The sequence below is a fragment of the Limanda limanda genome, chromosome 23, assembly GCF_963576545.1.
Source record: "Limanda limanda chromosome 23, fLimLim1.1, whole genome shotgun sequence".
NCBI classification, from domain to species: domain Eukaryota; kingdom Metazoa; phylum Chordata; class Actinopteri; order Pleuronectiformes; family Pleuronectidae; genus Limanda; species Limanda limanda.
The window spans coordinates 1556772-1573789 of record NC_083658.1 but is presented as its reverse complement, the minus strand read 5'-3'; the positions used below and the strand labels follow the sequence as shown (position 1 = coordinate 1573789).

The following is a 17018-nucleotide window of genomic DNA, read 5'->3' as shown; positions in this document are numbered from 1 at the left end:
CACCAGCTCATTGAAAAATGCTGCAATATAACACTGAATATTTAATATTCAAATATACATGAGGTTAAAAAAACAATGTGCACTGAAGATATTAGTTCAAAATCAAAAGATGAGACCAGAATTCAGACTTCCAGTTTTTATTTATTGATATTCACATTTGAAAGTACTAAGGACATGGCACCTTTAGTTTGAAAAAATCCACAACAATATTATATATTTAATTTATGTATAATATATTTATTATATAGTGTTATGTCAAAGAGATTTAAATGTCTCAGTCTTTCTCCAAGTTTTTCAACTTTATGATCACAGATCCATGAGTTTTCTCTCACCTTCTCTAACAGAGCAAGTTATGACATTTGATTGTCCCAGAGAGTTATGTGTGAATTATTATGAAACATATTCAGACATATTTATGAGGTCGGTTTGGAATTTAAATTAAAAGGTGGCAAAACAATACAGTTGCTTGTTCTTAATGATGTGAGTCACACAGAAATATCAAACACACAACAAACCACCGAGCTGCAAAATCCCTGAACGCGTTAAAATGTGTGAAACTACATTTTTATTACAACTTTCTACAGTTTAAAGTTCCTCCTGTTTCCACTGGTGATCCCGACTTCCTCCAGGAGCAAGTTTCAGATTCCTCACTTCTGACGGACGATGCTGCGGCCGATCAGTTCTTTCATGATCTCGTTGGTTCCTCCGTAAATGGGCTGAATACGGGCGTCAACAAACGCCCTGTGTGAAGAAAACATGGATTAATATGTTTGGCTTTCTCACAGCGCCCCCTGGTGTTGTGCTGTATGAGTCTTACTTGGCGATGGGGTACTCCCACATGTAGCCCCAGCCTCCGTGGAGCTGGAGGCACTCGGTGGCCACTTTGTTCTGGAGGTCCGACGCCCTGGAGGAGACACACAGCGTCAGGACTTCAGCCCACAGCAGGAACTCGGCCAATCTGTGAGGCGCTGGTTGAAAACAAACTCTCTCACCAGTACTTGGCCATGGAGGCGGTGGCGGCGTCCAGGCGTTTCTCGGCGTGGAGCGTGAGACAGTTATCGATGAAGGCTCGGCCCACGCAGATCTCAGTCTTCAGCTCGGCGAGCTTGTGCTGCACCGTCTGAGGAGGAGAGCGAGATGTTCAGAGAGTCTCTCGGTAACGGGGGGGAGGCGAAGGAGACGCCGGCCGCGGTCACACACCTGCAGGTGAGCGATGGTCTTGCCGAACGCTTTCCTCTGCAACACGTAGTTCCTGGTTTCCTCAAACATGAACTCGCAGCTGGCGATGGCCATGACAGCGATCACCAGGCGCTCCTGCTCCGAAACACACACACACACACACACGGGATTAACTGAGCTCAGGAAGGAGAAGGTCACATGTTTGTCCACGAGTTTCTTTCACCTGAGGAAGTTCATTCATCAGGTAGTAGAATCCCTTGTTGACTTCGCCCAGCAGAGCGCTCGCCGGCAGCCGCACGTCCTCGAAGAACAGCTCAGCCGTGTCCTTTGAGAAGAAGAAACAGATTCAAACCTCTGAAGGACTTCTCTGAGGACGTGAAGAAGACCGATGGAGACGCTGGTCCTCAGCACCTGAGCCTTCAGGCCGATCTTCTCCAGCTTGCGTCCCTTCTGGAAGCCCTTCATGCCGTCCTCCACCAGGAACAGACTGATGCCGTGTGCGGCCGCCTTGGCCTCGCGGTCCGTCACCGTCACCACGACCACGGCGTCGCACATCCACCCGTTGGAGATGAACACCTTGTTGCCGTTGAGGATCCAGTCGCTGCCGTCCCTCTTGGCGTACGTCTTCACGCCCTGGAGGTCACTGAGGAGAGAGAGAGAGAGAGGTCATGAAAGCTGCGTGGTGTTTCCTCTAACGTTTTCCTCCGTGGTGCTTCCTGACCTGCCGGCTCCCGGCTCCGTCATCCCGATCGCGGCGATGCTTTTCCCAGCGACCATGTCTGGAATGAAGCGCTCGATCTGCTCCTTGCTGCCGTAGTTGGCGATGTACGGCACCACGATGTCGGAGTGGAGGGGGAAACCCGGGCCGGAGCAGTTACAGTAGGATCTGGATTCGGGACAAACGCATTAATCTCGTCTCAAGTCAGCGTTTGAACTGTTTTTGAGTTCAGGTGCAACTCACTGCTCCTCCCACACGACGGCGGCAGACAGCAGGTCTCCTCCCACGCCACCGTGCTCCTCGGGGATCAGTATTCCCAGCAGGCCTTGCTCCCCGGCCTTCTCCCACACCTCCCGGCTCACCTGCCCGGCCTTCTCCCACCTGGAACAAGAGTTCACATCACATCCTGGTCTCTTCCTGGTTTCTCAGTGTGACTCTGTGATGTAGACCTGAACCTGGAACCTACTCAGTGTGGTGCGGGACCACTTCCTCCTGGAAGAAGCGCCGCACGCTCGCTCTGAAGATGTCGTGGTCGCCGTCGAAGATTCGCCGCGTCCCGATGTCCATCATGTTCTTAACGCTGGACGTCTCGGGACGGGTCGAGTCCGGGGACTGACTGTAGAGTCTGATCACACACATTATTAGATTAGATCAAATAAGATAAAATAAAATAATCCTTGATAGTCCCACAAGTGATAAATAAGTAAACTTGTAATATAAACACAAGGAAATATCAAAATACATATTGAACAGTAGACATAAAGAAAAGAGATGTTCATTTTAAGAAGATTGGGCAGAGATCTATATATTACAATAATTAAATATCATATAATAAAACTATCAAGAAAAAGAAATGAGGTAGATTCTTAAGCTGGAAACTTAAAAAATATGAATAAAACCTGTTATGCTTTTACATAAATACGTTATTTAAAGTAACTTTACCTTCTAGCTGTTTAAACATATTTTCATGATTTGGATTTGCAAATTAAAGCTCCCGGTGTATTTACTTTTCAAAATAAGAGCAGTGTGTCAAAGGTTTGACCTTTATTCGATATTAACCTTCGTGACAAAGACTCAAGAAGTTACAAATGAAACTAACATCACATAAAAGATAAGTCAAACTTTCATAAATGACCGTAACAAACGTGTTATAACGGTATTTGATCTTTCCATAACAAATCAAACTTTAACAGAACAAAGTGTAAAGTTTATAAAGTGACAGAAACGTCACGTGGGACCTGGAGCTCGTCGCCGGAAACGCTGAAGTTCGTCCGAAGACGTTTCTCATCTTCAGAAATCCACATTGAATCCTCAGGCTCAGAGACATGTTGGAGAAGCAGCAACACAAACAAGACGCGGACGGATTCAACACAATCTGCACACACTTCCGGGTTGGGGGGGGGGGGGGGAGTCTCGCGAGACCGGGATATAAATAAATAACAGAAAACCGTTATGAAATAAAGAAACATCTAATTTAGTCATTATTCTATTATTTGTTTAGTGTAAATGGAAAATATCATAAAGTCAATGAAAGATACAAATATACAAAATGAAAAAACAGACTGAAATTCAAGCTGTGCTCTTATTATTTAAAGGAACTTTATTTATAGCAGAGGACAAGTTCAGTGACATTGAAACCTGTTGACAAATCTGCAACCAGTTATTAAAACATCCTTAAAAGATTATATATTAAATGATTATTATAACATTCAATTTAATACTAATATTACAAATAAATGATTATAACAGTTTCATTTTTGACACTATTTATCTGGGTTATTTCATAAACTTATTTATAACTTACTAACAACCTGAGGAAAAGGCTTTTTATCATAAATCTATTGATATGTCTTATGTACAATGTGAGATCTATTAAATAGATTAGAGAACCTTGGAACAACAAACTGTAGATTTATGTTCTGCTTGCAAAATGTGAGTAATTCATTTTCATAATTAAGGGAATATTACCTTCTGGCTTGATGGTTTGATGAATCTTGTGATTTGTATTTTTAATTGTCACAATCTTTGAATTGAATTCAACCGCTCTTATTGTGAAAGCTACTTAAATATGTCTGATTCATTTCACATAATTATGAACCAAGCAAAAAGAAAACTGTGATGTAGCCTGGATGTGGGTCTATAGAGCTGGAACACCAACATGTATATGGGGTCTAAATATTTCATTTAATTTTCATAAGGATGGATTAAAGCAGCAGCTTGAGGATTTTATGTTTCCTCTTTACACTGTTAATGTATTTGTCTTCCTGTCTTAATATAAATATATATTTTCATCATGTAGCTTATGCAACATTTAAGAAAAGGACCTGAGTTCAGTGTCAGTATAGAAAATAACCTGAATGAAGAGAATTAGACGACCAATGAGAGATCAGGAATCGACCCGGATGGGATGTACTTTGGAAAAGTTTATTCTGACATGAACAGAGTGGAAATACTTTTCAGTGGGAGGGAGGGGGGGAAGGGGGCGGGGCGTTTAGCGGTCAATCCACGCCCATTCTCCAGCACCTTAGGTTTCGCTGGGCCAGTGGTGGCGTGACTGGATGAGGTGGCGGTGGGAAGGGAGGGGTCTACCCTCACTTGATGAGCGGTCACCCCTTCTCCCCCGTTCCTCACCCCATGCAGAGAGTGGAGACGCGCCCTGGGGGGGGGGTGGAGGGGTGGAGAGGCCAGTCGGTGTTGGGGGGGACAGGGGGGGGGTCTAGGACGGAGCGTTGGTGGTGGTGGTGGTGGTGGTGGTCACGTCCCGAGAAAACGTAGTTTACAGGAAAAAAACAAAATTAACAAGATGGGTTTGCTTCAACATCCCTTGTACATAGTCCTTGTCTTTCCTTGGTTGGTCTTTGAGTCGGTGTCGGTGTCCGGACACGTCGTCTGTCTGTAGCAGCGAGCTACAGCTTCTCCAGCTCCTGCTGCCGGACCTTACACAGACATGATGTGCTTCACGAAAGCTGCAAAGACACAAATCAAACCGTCAGCATCATACGTGTGGAAGAAGGAGAGAAGAGAGAAGAGAAGCATGCTGGGAAATAATAATAATGCATTTTATTTATAAGGCGCCTTTCAGGACACTCAAGGTCGCCAAAATAGATAAATAGATAGATAGATAGATGGAGAGAGAGATAGATAGATAGATAGATAGACAGATAGATAGATAGATAGATAGATAGATAGATAGATAGATAGATAGATAGATAGATAGATAGATGGATGGATGGATGGATGGATGGATGGATGGATGGATGGATGGATGGATGGATGGATGGATGGATGGATGGATGGATGGATGGATGGATGGATAGATAGATAGATAGATAGATAGATAGATAGATAGATAGATAGATAGATAGATAGATAGATAGATAGATAGATAGATAGATAGATAGATAGATAGATAGATAGATAGATAGGTATGGAGGTAGATAGATAGATAGATAGACAGATAGATAGATAGATAGATAGATAGATAGATAGATAGATAGATAGATAGATAGATAGATAGATAGATAGATAGATAGATAGATAGATAGATAGATAGATAGATAGATAGATAGATAGAAAGAAAGTCAACTGGATTGATAGATAGATAGATAGATAGATAGATAGATAGATAGATAGATAGATAGATAGATAGATAGATAGATAGATAGATAGATAGATAGATAGATAGATAGATAGAAAGTCAACTGGATAGATAGATAGATAGATAGATAGATAGATAGATAGATAGATAGATAGATAGATAGACAGATAGATAGATAGATAGATAGATAGATAGATAGATAGATAGATAGATAGATAGATAGATAGATAGATAGATAGATAGATAGATAGATAACTTTATTCATCCCCGAAGGGAAATTAAGTCGTCATAGCAGCCGGTATATTTGAATACAATAAAATACAATACAATAGAATAAAATAAAAAATATTGAGGTAGAAAGAATAAAAACAGAAACACAAGATAAATAGGTAGATAAGGTGCAGTGGCAAGATGATGGTAATAGTACTGATGATATGATGGTAATGTTATTGTTACACAGTATATAAGATAGTACAGTATATATAGTATATAATATAATAATATATATTTATATATGATAGTAATTATACCAATATAATAGCAGTATATAGCAATAATGGCAGCAACAGTATATATAATAATAGTAAATATAATAATAATTTGTACACATGTATAAATATGTGTATATAGACTTATATATACAAAGAATATACAAAGATATGATATAATATGATATGATATATAGTAGAGGTATAAATATAAGTATTTGACTATACAATAGATAATATAATATACTATGAGTGTAAGAATATGTAGACAGAGTGTGCAAAAGACAATATTATTGTATAGAATGATATATAATATCAATATGGTTTATATTAATTTATATGAACACATATCCCATATGAAGTGGCGCTCACCCTCGTAGTGCACGCTGCCGTTCTCGTCCTCCTGTCCGGTCATGAGGGAGTCGATCTCGGCCTCGGTCATCTTCTCTCCTGCAGACACATGAGGAGGAGGCGTGTCAGGGTCATGATCGCATTCTGCACACGCTAAGCAAACTATATTTGTGCCCGGTCTATATTTGGCGTTGAGACTCACCCAGAGTGGACAGCACGATGCGCAGCTCAGCGCCCATCACGGTGCCGTTGCCCTCCTTGTCGAAGACGCGCAGACCCTCAACGTAGTCGTCGTAGCTTCCCTTGGGGAGGGCGTCGACCAGCTTGAGCATGGGCATGAAGTCGTCGAAGCTGATCCTCTTGTTGGCCATGTCTGTGGAATCAGAAACACACAACTCAAAACACTGATTTCACGTTTCATTGACCTGATAGCTCGTGTTGTGTGTTCGGGGGTCTCACCGTCGGCGGAGGGGTTGCCCAGGATTTTGACCACGTCCTTGTTGGTGGGGTTCTGGCCCAGGGCGCGCATGATGTCGGGAACCTGGTTGTAGCCCACCTGGCTGTCACCAATCCTGTCAAAGAGACCGAAAGACTCCTTGAAGTCTGAGGAGAGGAGAGAGGAGAGAGGAGCTTGAGTTACGGAATTCTGACGTAAAAATATGTGAATTTGAATGTTAGTTTTGAGAATTTCTGGGTTTTTCTTATCGGAACCAAACGACTGGAGAAGAATTTGCAAATGGTTAAATTGAATCTGAGGCTTCAGGGCATGAAGACTAATCTGCTTTGTGTTGCAGTAAAGTCGTTTATATTTGATACCTCATCATTGTGATGTTTTATGTCCATCAGATCCACTTTGGATGTTGTGTTATTTCTATAAGCGGGTTGTGGGTGCAGCTGTGGCCCTGGAATCGAACGCTGCATATTTCCATCTTTGTTCAAAGTGAACTCGAGCGACAGCTGAGGGTGTGTCCTACGTGTGCGTGTGTCTGAATCCCACCAGGAAGTCAACTCCGTGTGACCTCCATGACAGACGAATGTGGTTTCTGATCGGAGCAGCTGTAACTCCCCACCTTCCCCCCCACCCTGACCCCCTCCACCCCCCACCCTCCATTCCTGCCTCCGCTTGCATTAGGGGGCGACACTGGGAGCGATCTGATCCCCCCCCTGGCAGCGGCCCTGGCCTTATAGAGGCATCACCGCTCCGGTTACACATGGGAATGCTGCGCCCGGTGTAACCGACACCTCGTCCTGCACGGCGTGCGTCTTGATCCACGGCGACGCCACCCAACGCCTCAGAATGTACAGAGGAAGCACTTCCTCTGCTAGCGGGGGGGAATAAGGACGAGTAATCAGAGGGATTTGACGATGAAATTAAAGCTTTTATACAGAAATGTCGTTTTGGTCTCATTTAACAGGGGACACGATGTCCAATATATGTCAAATGAGCAACGTTTGAATTGCAGAAACTACAACGAATGTGTCCACACTGAACAGAAGCCTCAGGATGGAGCTCTGTGGATTCCTTATGTAAGAGGACCACGCTGGCACCTTAGACCTCGGCCCTGTGGACTAACACTTGTGCTGTGTAAGGGCCACAGGGGCCACAGGGGCCACAGGGGCCGCAGTCTTAGAATAGACGGATATCAGATGTGTGGCGACAACTGGACAAGGACACGCACGACTCTGCAGATTTCTCCAGCTTCACTTCGGACAAAACGACGAGACGACCCGGCAGATTGAATAAAACACGACAGAAGGGAAATCAGAGGACACGCTCCCGCCTGCTGCTGATGTCGTAAAGGAAATGTGTGATTTGTGTTATCTGTGATGTGAGGATGAGTCGTCTTCACTTACCAGCGACCTCTTCCGGTGAGAACTCAGTCGGCTCAGTCTGTCACGTGGAAACACACACGGACGCACAGGGAAACGAATGAAAACAAGTGATTTATGAGTTTAGAGAATCAACATATGAAAAGCAGTTTATGTAACATTTATTAATTAAGCAGAATCTAGGAATTTATCTCATAAAGATGGAGATTTCTAAACATTTTAAACAAGTCTATGTATGAATGTATTTCAAGGCCGTGGTCCTCGGCTCGGGTGCAAATATCATTCTGGAAATCTTCCATAATTTATTGCTAAGTTTTTCAGAGCTGAATTAAAGACGTCAGCTCGATTTCAGTTCCAGGTTCAGGCTTATTTTGAAAAGTTAAAAAATCCAAACTTAGAAAATAATCAAAAAAGGTATCTCCATCGGCCCCACCCCCCCCCCAACAGGTCCAGAAGAAAAACACATGGTACACACCATTTTTGGAGAGTAGTTGCTGGAGAAGCGGAAAGAAAGGAGGCGAGAAGCTGAAGTCCCAAGACAGACTGGTCCTGAGCCAGGGTCAGAGCCCCCTCTTATTTAACCCGGCCCTGTGATGTCACATATGCTAATGAGGCGGATCAGGTGACACGCTGGAACTTCTTTAACTTTCTTAGGGCAAACGGAAAGAAGAGCTGAGCGTCCTCGGGAGCAGGGGGCGTCGGCCTCTAGAAGGGGACGGGGTTATTTTTAGACTCTGAAATCTGTGTCACTGCTTCTACAGATTTCAAACTCGTTAGCACTCGTTTATGGATTCAAAGCAAATGGGTTTCATTGATTGGACGTGGATAACGTTGTGTGTTCTGTAGCGTTGGTGTGTGTTGGTGTGAATGCAGAAATCCCAGCGGCCTCACTTCAGACGGGCTCCAGGTCCAGAGCTCCTGTTCAAGGTGGTATTTTTAAATACCACCTGCTCCTCCTCTTATGGTTGAATAACAGCCGGGAAAAAAGACACGAAATGTAGATTCCACTCAGACGAAATCGGAACAAGTTAAATCAGGGATTGAACCTGAAACCTTTTGGGTTAGAAAATACAAAAATGTTGTTTGTGGCCCATTATGTGCAACAGATGAAATAATAGAGACGATGGAAAGTGGAAGGATTCTGTAGCTGAACAGATTAATCAAACTTTATAAAGTGTTTTATACTTGTTGTGGTTTATTGTATTTCTGCAGCTTCAGTAGAAATCCGGACTCTGGGGGCGGAGCCTCATCTCAAGGCCCCGGTGGTTCCAGAGCTTTCAGCTGTGACACGGCTGAAAGCTCCGGAAAGAGCCGGAAGCATCTGGGAGGTGATTATAACGTTTATGTTTCACAGATAAAGACTCGAACGACCACGCCGGACGCCATCTCATCATCTCAGCCCCTCACGCGTTTAATGGTGCTTCCCATTATTTGTTATGACTGCAGATATGACCCACAGATTGTAGGTCACTGCTCGTTTATGCTCAGCGTTCTTGCAGCTTCTTCTTTATGTCACTTGTATTTTACGGTGTTTGCGAGCGGAGCCATAAAACGCTGCATGTTCTTTAATCCCTGTGAATTTGATTTTAACGACACTGAAGTTTCCGGGCTCTGAGACGCAGGCTCTGCACTTCACTCCCGCTAAACTGAACATGTTTCAATTAACTAATTAATATCAATTAGCAGTTAGGTTCTGATAGAGAATAATATTTACCTGCAGATGGGTTTAAATGAGGCATATAGATCTTCATGTATCTGCATCTATGCAAGTGACGTTATTTAAAGTTAAAAGTTTCAAATTGTGACCTGATTGTTTCTGATTGGAAGGCATTTTAGAAGGAGAAGTAAATCTCTAGATAAACACAGGAGCAGAGGAGGAGATATTTCCTGCTGCAGCAGATCTGATCAGTTTCGTGAACGTCAGGCGTCTGAGGACTTTTGTAGGAGGAGGTGAGGTGAGACAACACCCCGGGACAGATGAGCACTATTTTTACTCCCGTAAGGTGTTCGGTTTCTCCTACGATGCGCGGAGATGACAAGGAGGGGGAGGGGGAGGAGAAATGATTGCTCCCCCTCTTCATGGCTCTCTGGGACAGTCACCTTCCTCTTCCTCCTCCTCCTCCTCCTCCTCCTCTCTGGCCTCGGGTCAGAAAGAAGCCGGGGCAGGGGGCTTTAAAAAGAGCGCATTGTGTCGCTGCCTGGTTTTCAGAGTGTTACATGAGCCTTATTTGGAGTAGAGAGCGGAGCAGCTGAGCCAAGTGTCACATGGAGGACGGCTCGGAGGACTTTAGACGTTTCTCAGTGTCACATGACGCGTGGAGTGTTTACTGGTTACATAACGGAGCCAGAGGAGATCAGTTTATTCACTTTTATATGACATCTTCACAAAAACACACGGATTTGTTTAAAGTCGGACTCAAGGTGAGTTTCATTCCCTACAGACTGTATGTGAGGTGTAGGTCAGAGGTCAGGTGGCTCTCTGCCGCCCCCTTGAGGCCTTTAGCCGCTGCATGCACACACCAAGGTGCTGAAACCCACGACAGAGCAAAGGTTGTAAAAACACACGGTTTATTGTCCACACAGAGCAGAGGACAGGACACTGGGTTTTATTTAGTGCACTGGGAGTATATTTACTGATGACGTTTCTCACATAATATCAACGTAAAGCATTTATTTCTTTTTTAATGTAACAAATTTACAGAATAAATGAAATATACTGCTTTACAACTTTAACAAAACAACTTTTTACTTAATCGAAAGTGAGTTTCCTGCAGCCCTCGGGTTAGGCCCTAGAGGACGCCACCATATTGAGTTAAATGAATACACATGAAGGAACTCTCAGCTTTCACATACATTAAGAGATAATTAAGAAATGAGATAAGATAGTTAACAGCAGCAGAAACTTGAAGCAGGAGTCAACGCCAGCCGGCGAGTTGCTTGTGGAGTCTCTGTTTATTATTTACCCAGATGGACGCAGTGTTCTCATGCACGAGTGCGACAGACAGCAGGAAGACGAGTCTTCTTCTGTGGGGGGGGCTGTCACACCTCGAAGGCTGGGAACCTCGCCTTCATGGGCTGCAGAATGTCGGCCAGGAAGTAGATGGTGCCGGCCATGCCTGCAAACAGGAAGTGACGTCGTGAGGTTACAGAAATTAGGATAGGATAGAGTTGAAATGTTTTATCTGAGCTTTCTTGGCGTTAAAGTAGAATAAGAAGTTTTATTTATTGTCCAGAAACAGGATATTGGAATCAGTCATAACAGGCAAACCCATTTCAGGATCATTCACAGAAACACATGATTTACAAACACCGGTCTATTTATTTTCATGTCACATGGTCAAAACTTACCTTCAAAGAGGGAGAAGGGAGTGTCTGGAGTTCGGCAGCCATGTTGGCCGTAGTTCATGCACCAGTCGGCAAACTGTAAAGAGAGAGAGAGAGAGACGGAGAGAGAGGCAGTGTCACAATCTGATTCCTGGTGTGTGGCTGCAGAGCGGTGTAGCGTCTCTGGAGAACAGCGAGCAATGACAACAACTGCTCAAACTTGTGCTCGTCTCAGTGAAATCCGAGCATCTGTGGCCGGATCAGGTTTTGACCACAATGTCAGCGGGTTGCAGCGGGAGCTTGTAAGGGAGCTTAGCGACATCTGAAGGGACTATTTTCATCCTCTATGAATAGATTCATATTAATTGAAGCACACGTGGGAGCTGTGCCACCTGGAGCAGACAACCGACAAACTATTGTCAGGAAACACAGAAGAACCTGAGTATCACACGCTCGATCATCCCTGGAATCAGGAACACGTCACAGTTACTGAGCAAAACCCAATTTACAGGGTTAATAATCACGTCTAAAGATGAAGGGAAATCCTCTAAAAAGCAGAGAAATACTTCACCTTGACTGGGAAATTAAATGTTTACCCTGAACCACTGCATTCAGATTATTAACAGTTATCATTATGAGTCTCACCATGCAGGCTCTGTGAAGGTGCCTTGGATCCCGAGTTTGCCGGTACAGAGCCAGGAAGGTGTAGGCGTTACCCGCGGCGCCGTGACACAGCCCGTAGCCTTTCTTCAGCAAGCCCCAGCGCCAAACCACTTCTCCACACTGCAGGGCGTCGTACAGGTACTGGGTTTCTCCAAAGGCCTGGAGAGGAAGAACCATCAGGTGAGATTAGAACCACACATGACCACTAGATGACACTATGACTCCACAGATAAAACCCCTTCACTCTCTGACAGTAGGAAACCCCGGAGCTCGTTACCCTGTGCGCCTGCAGGAGTGTGTAGACGATGCCCGGCGAGCCGTGGCACCAGTGCACCAGCAGGTCTCTGTCGTCGCCGATGCAGGGGGGGTAGTTTCCCGACGCCAGCTTGAGTCGGCACACGTGGTCGACGCTGGGCTTCACCAGCCGGTGCACGTGCTCCACCTGAGAGACGAAGCCCGGCTGCGATGGAGAGAGAGAGAGTGAGAGAGAGAGAGGTGGAATCAACACCGACTTTACAGCTGGAACAATTACTTCTTTTATCATTTAACCAATCGATTAATTCCCTTTTAGGATTTGGAGGATTTGTCAGACAAAATACTGAATTCTTCTCGTCCTGGGCTCTGGTTACTTGTGATGGTGACGCCAGAGTATTTTAATTCAGCTGGAATAATAGTCTGATTAATCATAAGTCAGTAGAATATGGTCTGAGCAGAGTGTTGGAGGATGAAACAGCTCCATATCTCAGAATTAACACGGATCATAAGCGTCCTTACCTGCATGAGGAAGTAGTAGATGCCGGCGAGTCCGTGTGCGGCGCCCACGTACTGCTCCTGGTACCACTCGTACATCAGAGGGCTCTGGTTCTGGAACCTGAACTTCCTGCTGAGGTGCTCGCCCGACGCCAGCACGCTCTCGCTGATCTGAGGACGGAAACAACATCTCAAAAACACTTCTAAACAATGATGCAAAACTTGGAGATATTGGACATCTATATTTATAAGACGGAGCAAATTTTCCCACAGCTCTGTGTTCCCACATTTCTAATATTCATTACAAAATTAGGCCCTATGTTCCTACAGTTCCCACATTTCTATCCCTGCCTGGTAGTAAAGGGTTCACCATTCCGTAGCTGGCTAGATCCAAACTCTCTTGAGCTCAACACCGCTAACCCTAATCACATAGGGTTTAATTTTCAGAAAAATCTAGAAATGTGGGAACATCGGGCTGTGGGAACATAGGGCCTAATTTTCAAAATTGTCAGTGAAAAAAAATCCTTAGAAATGTGGGAACATTGGGCTGACCATAGATATATATAAAGACTAGATGTCTCGTTCGACCCAGGCTGTTGGGAAGAGATGGAGAAGTTAGAGAAGCAGGATCAGAACCTGGAAGTCACTGAATATACTCAGTTTTATTTCCTCCAGTTTTTCTTTCCCAGACACTTTGGTTCCTGTCGTTCAAACGAGTGAAATCCAGAGACCCTCCACCCGTCTCCCACCCACCTGCTGGATGTACTGCAGCGGGATCCTGTCCTGCCCCAGCTGCTGGTTGATGAAGACGAGGGAGTAGAGGAAGCCCATTCGGCCGTAGAGCAGCTCGTCCGGCAGCCCCCCCGATCCCTGCACCACCGTCTGGTGAAACTGCAGCAGTCTGAGAAACACAAGACACAGAACTCAAGAGTCAGAACCATCGTTTAGATCTAATCCATATAAAATGATCCTCATCCGTACAAACATTTGAATATACATATATACATTTATATATATCTGAGCTCTAGCTAGTGTCCTTGTTCCTGAACTCACCGGTTGATGCACTCGTCGGCCTCATGCGGCCTCTGCAGGCGGAAGTAGACCACGGCGGCCACGGCCAGCGGCCCGCTGTCGCCGCACAGGAAGGTGACATCATGGCGCCGGGTCAGACACTTCAGGCTGTGGCTGACGTAGTCCAGGGCCCGGTGGAGGAAGGACTCCTCCTGGAACACGCTGTGGAGGTGCAGGTAGAGCAGAGCGACGCCTGGGGACGCATGGAAGTGAGGTTAATCATTACATTACATTCGAGTCATTTGGCTTTATCACCTTTATCCAAAGCGACTTATTAATCAGTGTATTCAACATCTATGAGAGGCCATATATCATGTATCTTGCCCAAGGACACTTCTGGCTTCTGATTGAGGATTGAACCACCAACCTTCTTGTTGGAGGACGACCACTCTCCCCCTAGGCCACACCGCCCCAATCACATTTTAGGACTTTTGAAATTTGATTATATATATCGGCTGATGGATTTAATATGAATGTTTTAATCCCTAATAATGGCGGCAGTGGACAATGACTGTGGACTATAGTGGATCATGATCCTGCTGGCTGCTGACCAGAGACTATGATGCAGCAGGACTGCTTGACATACAGTATTGAAGTTATCCTTCATAATGTTTACCCTCATCATTGCTGCTAAAACCTTTCTCCTGATGATGTTCTCCTCTACACATCTGTTGCACTTGTGTCCGTCCTGGGAGACTGATCCTCACATGTGTCTCTCTGAGGTCTCTACGTAGTTTTACCCATAGATATAAACACTAGATGACTCAGAGATGTAGCTATGACACTGCATACTTATGAATAATTATGTTATTTTTCTAAACAATTTAATAATTTATGCAGTGTCATAACTACATCTCTGACGTTTATAACAAACCAAACAGTTGAAAAATCGGTTGAAAATTTAGCAAGTTATGGTTATTTAAAAAAGTACGCACCACTACAACACAATGTTATGGGTGAGCGAGCCGCCCTCAGCAAGATGGCTGCCATGTGGTGACGTTCGACTCCATTGGCCGAGGCATCTAGCCTTATATATGTCTATGGTTTTACCTGTTAAAAGGGTTTTTAGTAGTTTGTCCTGACTCTTGCTGAGGGTGAAGGACAGAGGATGTCTCACCATGTTAAAGCTCTATGAGACAAACTGTGATTTGTGAATTTGGCCTATACAAATCAAGTTTGATTTATTGATAATAATGTACATCTACATCATCTGGTTTCATTCTGTTTCCTCCCGTTGTGTCTCTGTCTGGATGAGATACTTGAGTGATTTGCACCTGGTGGCGGGGTGGTGTAACTGCAGCCTCACCTGCCCAGCCCGTGTACATGGTGCAGTCCCTGGGATCCGCAGACTTCAGCCCGTTCTCCATGATGGACAGGAGCTCGCTCACCTTCCTGCTCAGTCTCTGGCTGAACTCTGGGGTGAGCTGGAGGACGAGGAGGACACAGGACACACTCAGGACCCGGGTGGTGGGGGGGGGACACGACACAAAGACACACAGAGACACCCAAAATGCACAAAGACACAAAGAGCAAAATGCATAATAACACACACGTTACCTTCCCCTGGGCGTCAAAGAGCTGCGAGGAGTTGCCATCATAGTCAGGGTACGGGTTCTTCACGGCTCTGGTGTCCATGGTCACTGGAGGAGGAGGAGGAGGAGGAGGAGGAGGAGGACGATGATGAAGATGAAGATCCGTTACTGCCGATGTGGGTCAGATAGAAACACACAGATGAGGGGACGAGGCTCCAGGGGACAGGAAGAGGAATCGAGCTCAGAATAGTGAGTTATAGATTTAATAACGGGAGGATGAGGAGCTCGGGAGACACCACCCCCCCCTCCACACACACACACACACACGCACACACACTCACACGCAAGCGCACACCCTCAGCTAGCCGCAGCCTGCAGCTAGCTTAGATGCTAAAGCTAGCCGCCGCCAACAGCGGGACTTGCTAACAAAGTGGTGGAAGTGTGGATTCAAATGAAACGCTGGTTGATCGATGGATTATATTAATAAAAACAAAGCAACTCACACGCTGCAGCTTCCGGTCTGCACAGCTGATGGAGCTTCCTCGGCTGCGAGTATCAATGTGATCGTCAGTCAGTGCGGTGCTGCCACCTGCTGCGGCGGCGGCGGAACTACAGCTAATTTTATTGAATTTTTTTATCTTTTTTTTTTTAAATAATCAGCTGTTTCCTCTCGTGCCTTTTTATTTATTTTGAGACTTTTTAAAATTCTTAATGTCACATATTCACTGGTAAAATGTGTTTTTTCATTCTCTTTGTAAAAAGACACATTAATAAATTCACAAAAAGCTCAGATTCACGTTGTGTCGACGGAGATTCGTTAATAATAAATATCTCACGCTTGAGGTTTAATAAAAAAAATAAAAAAATTCATGATTCAGATTCAAAGCATCAACAAGGACTCGGAGCAAACTTTACACTTCCACTTACTTTACAACAAAATTTGAATAAATTTGAATAAAACCTTTAGGGAGCGAGTTTGAATATTAAAATGTTTATTCTGACTTCATTAGAAGTTAACCGTGACAAAATGATATGGTCTGATCTGGTAGAACTACAACAATTCATCATATTTTATTTATTGAATCCGGTCATGAGCATATTTTGAGTGTAAATCCAGTTTATGGAACATGCAGAATCTATAAATGACTCATCCTAAACCCTTTTTCAACATTTCTTCACTGACGTCTCCAGAAACAAACACTCGGGCCTAAACTCCTGATCCCAGTTTACACACATGTGGTTGCCATGGAAACCCTGTCAATCTGCTCTTGACCTTCTGCCGAGCCCAAAACTCGCTGGCAGCAAACACACGCTGGCGTTCCCGTGCACGGTGATGATGATTGCCGGCGTCAGAGAGACCACAGGACGTGTATTTAATGGAGCTGTGCTGAGTCTCACTGCTGATGTCCCACTTTCTCACTTATTGCTGCAGCTCTGTAATCTCCCCTTTGAATGATCCGAGCTGGAGCAGAGCCCGGTGGTGAGAAGACGTTCAAACAGAGTGCAAACGGGAC

At 44.7% G+C, this 17018-nt stretch overlaps 3 protein-coding genes across 3 annotated transcripts; all 3 read right to left on the bottom strand.

Moving 5' to 3' along the window:
- Window positions 1-121: 121 nt before the first annotated feature.
- Window positions 122-3270, bottom strand: acadl (acyl-CoA dehydrogenase long chain). The gene is made up of 10 exons (XM_061066797.1): window positions 3136-3270; window positions 2364-2522; window positions 2141-2278; window positions 1901-2065; window positions 1591-1822; window positions 1403-1504; window positions 1201-1314; window positions 993-1120; window positions 818-904; window positions 122-741 (listed from the first exon to the last, which is right to left on the bottom strand). The coding sequence occupies exons 1-10, from the start codon at window positions 3222-3224 to the stop codon at window positions 648-650; spliced, it is 1308 nt and encodes a 435-aa protein (XP_060922780.1). The 5' UTR covers window positions 3225-3270; the 3' UTR covers window positions 122-647.
- Window positions 3271-4710: 1440 nt separating this feature from the next.
- Window positions 4711-9550, bottom strand: mylz3 (myosin, light polypeptide 3, skeletal muscle). The gene is made up of 8 exons (XM_061067311.1): window positions 9527-9550; window positions 8826-8869; window positions 8638-8713; window positions 8189-8219; window positions 6794-6937; window positions 6537-6707; window positions 6356-6433; window positions 4711-4863 (listed from the first exon to the last, which is right to left on the bottom strand). The coding sequence occupies exons 1-8, from the start codon at window positions 9548-9550 to the stop codon at window positions 4835-4837; spliced, it is 597 nt and encodes a 198-aa protein (XP_060923294.1). The 3' UTR covers window positions 4711-4834.
- Window positions 9551-10715: 1165 nt separating this feature from the next.
- On the bottom strand, window positions 10716-16044 carry lancl1 (LanC antibiotic synthetase component C-like 1 (bacterial)). The gene is made up of 10 exons (XM_061066899.1): window positions 16008-16044; window positions 15530-15672; window positions 15279-15396; window positions 13955-14165; window positions 13655-13802; window positions 12926-13072; window positions 12429-12611; window positions 12134-12310; window positions 11513-11585; window positions 10716-11280 (listed from the first exon to the last, which is right to left on the bottom strand). Exons 2-10 carry the CDS (start codon window positions 15605-15607, stop codon window positions 11204-11206), a joined length of 1212 nt encoding a protein of 403 aa, XP_060922882.1. The 5' UTR covers window positions 15608-15672; window positions 16008-16044; the 3' UTR covers window positions 10716-11203.
- Window positions 16045-17018: the final 974 nt, after the last annotated feature.

Bases quoted from the DNA above. Each gene is read 5' to 3' on its own strand.
- mylz3 (XM_061067311.1), bottom strand. From the start codon at position 9,550: ATGGCGTCCGGCGTGGTCGTTCGA. The intron at 8,220-8,637 runs GTGTACCATGTG...TGACAGACTGAG, and splicing joins AACTACTCTCCAAAAATGGT to CCGACTGAGTTCTCACCGGA. The intron at 6,938-8,188 runs GTAAGTGAAGAC...TCCTCTCCTCAG, and splicing joins CTCACCGGAAGAGGTCGCTG to ACTTCAAGGAGTCTTTCGGT.
- acadl (XM_061066797.1), bottom strand. From the start codon at position 3,224: ATGTCTCTGAGCCTGAGGATTCAATGTGGATTTCTGAAGATGAGAAAC. The intron at 1,823-1,900 runs GTCAGGAAGCAC...CTCTCTCCTCAG, and splicing joins ACGGAGCCGGGAGCCGGCAG to TGACCTCCAGGGCGTGAAGA. The intron at 742-817 runs GTAAGACTCATA...TTCTTCACACAG, and splicing joins TGGGAGTACCCCATCGCCAA to GGCGTTTGTTGACGCCCGTA.
- lancl1 (XM_061066899.1), bottom strand. From the start codon at position 15,607: ATGGACACCAGAGCCGTGAAGAACCCGTACCCTGACTATGATGGCAAC. The intron at 13,803-13,954 runs GTGAGTTCAGGA...TGTGTTTCTCAG, and splicing joins GCCGACGAGTGCATCAACCG to ACTGCTGCAGTTTCACCAGA. The intron at 13,073-13,654 runs GTGGGTGGGAGA...TTCCGTCCTCAG, and splicing joins CGCTGCAGTACATCCAGCAG to ATCAGCGAGAGCGTGCTGGC.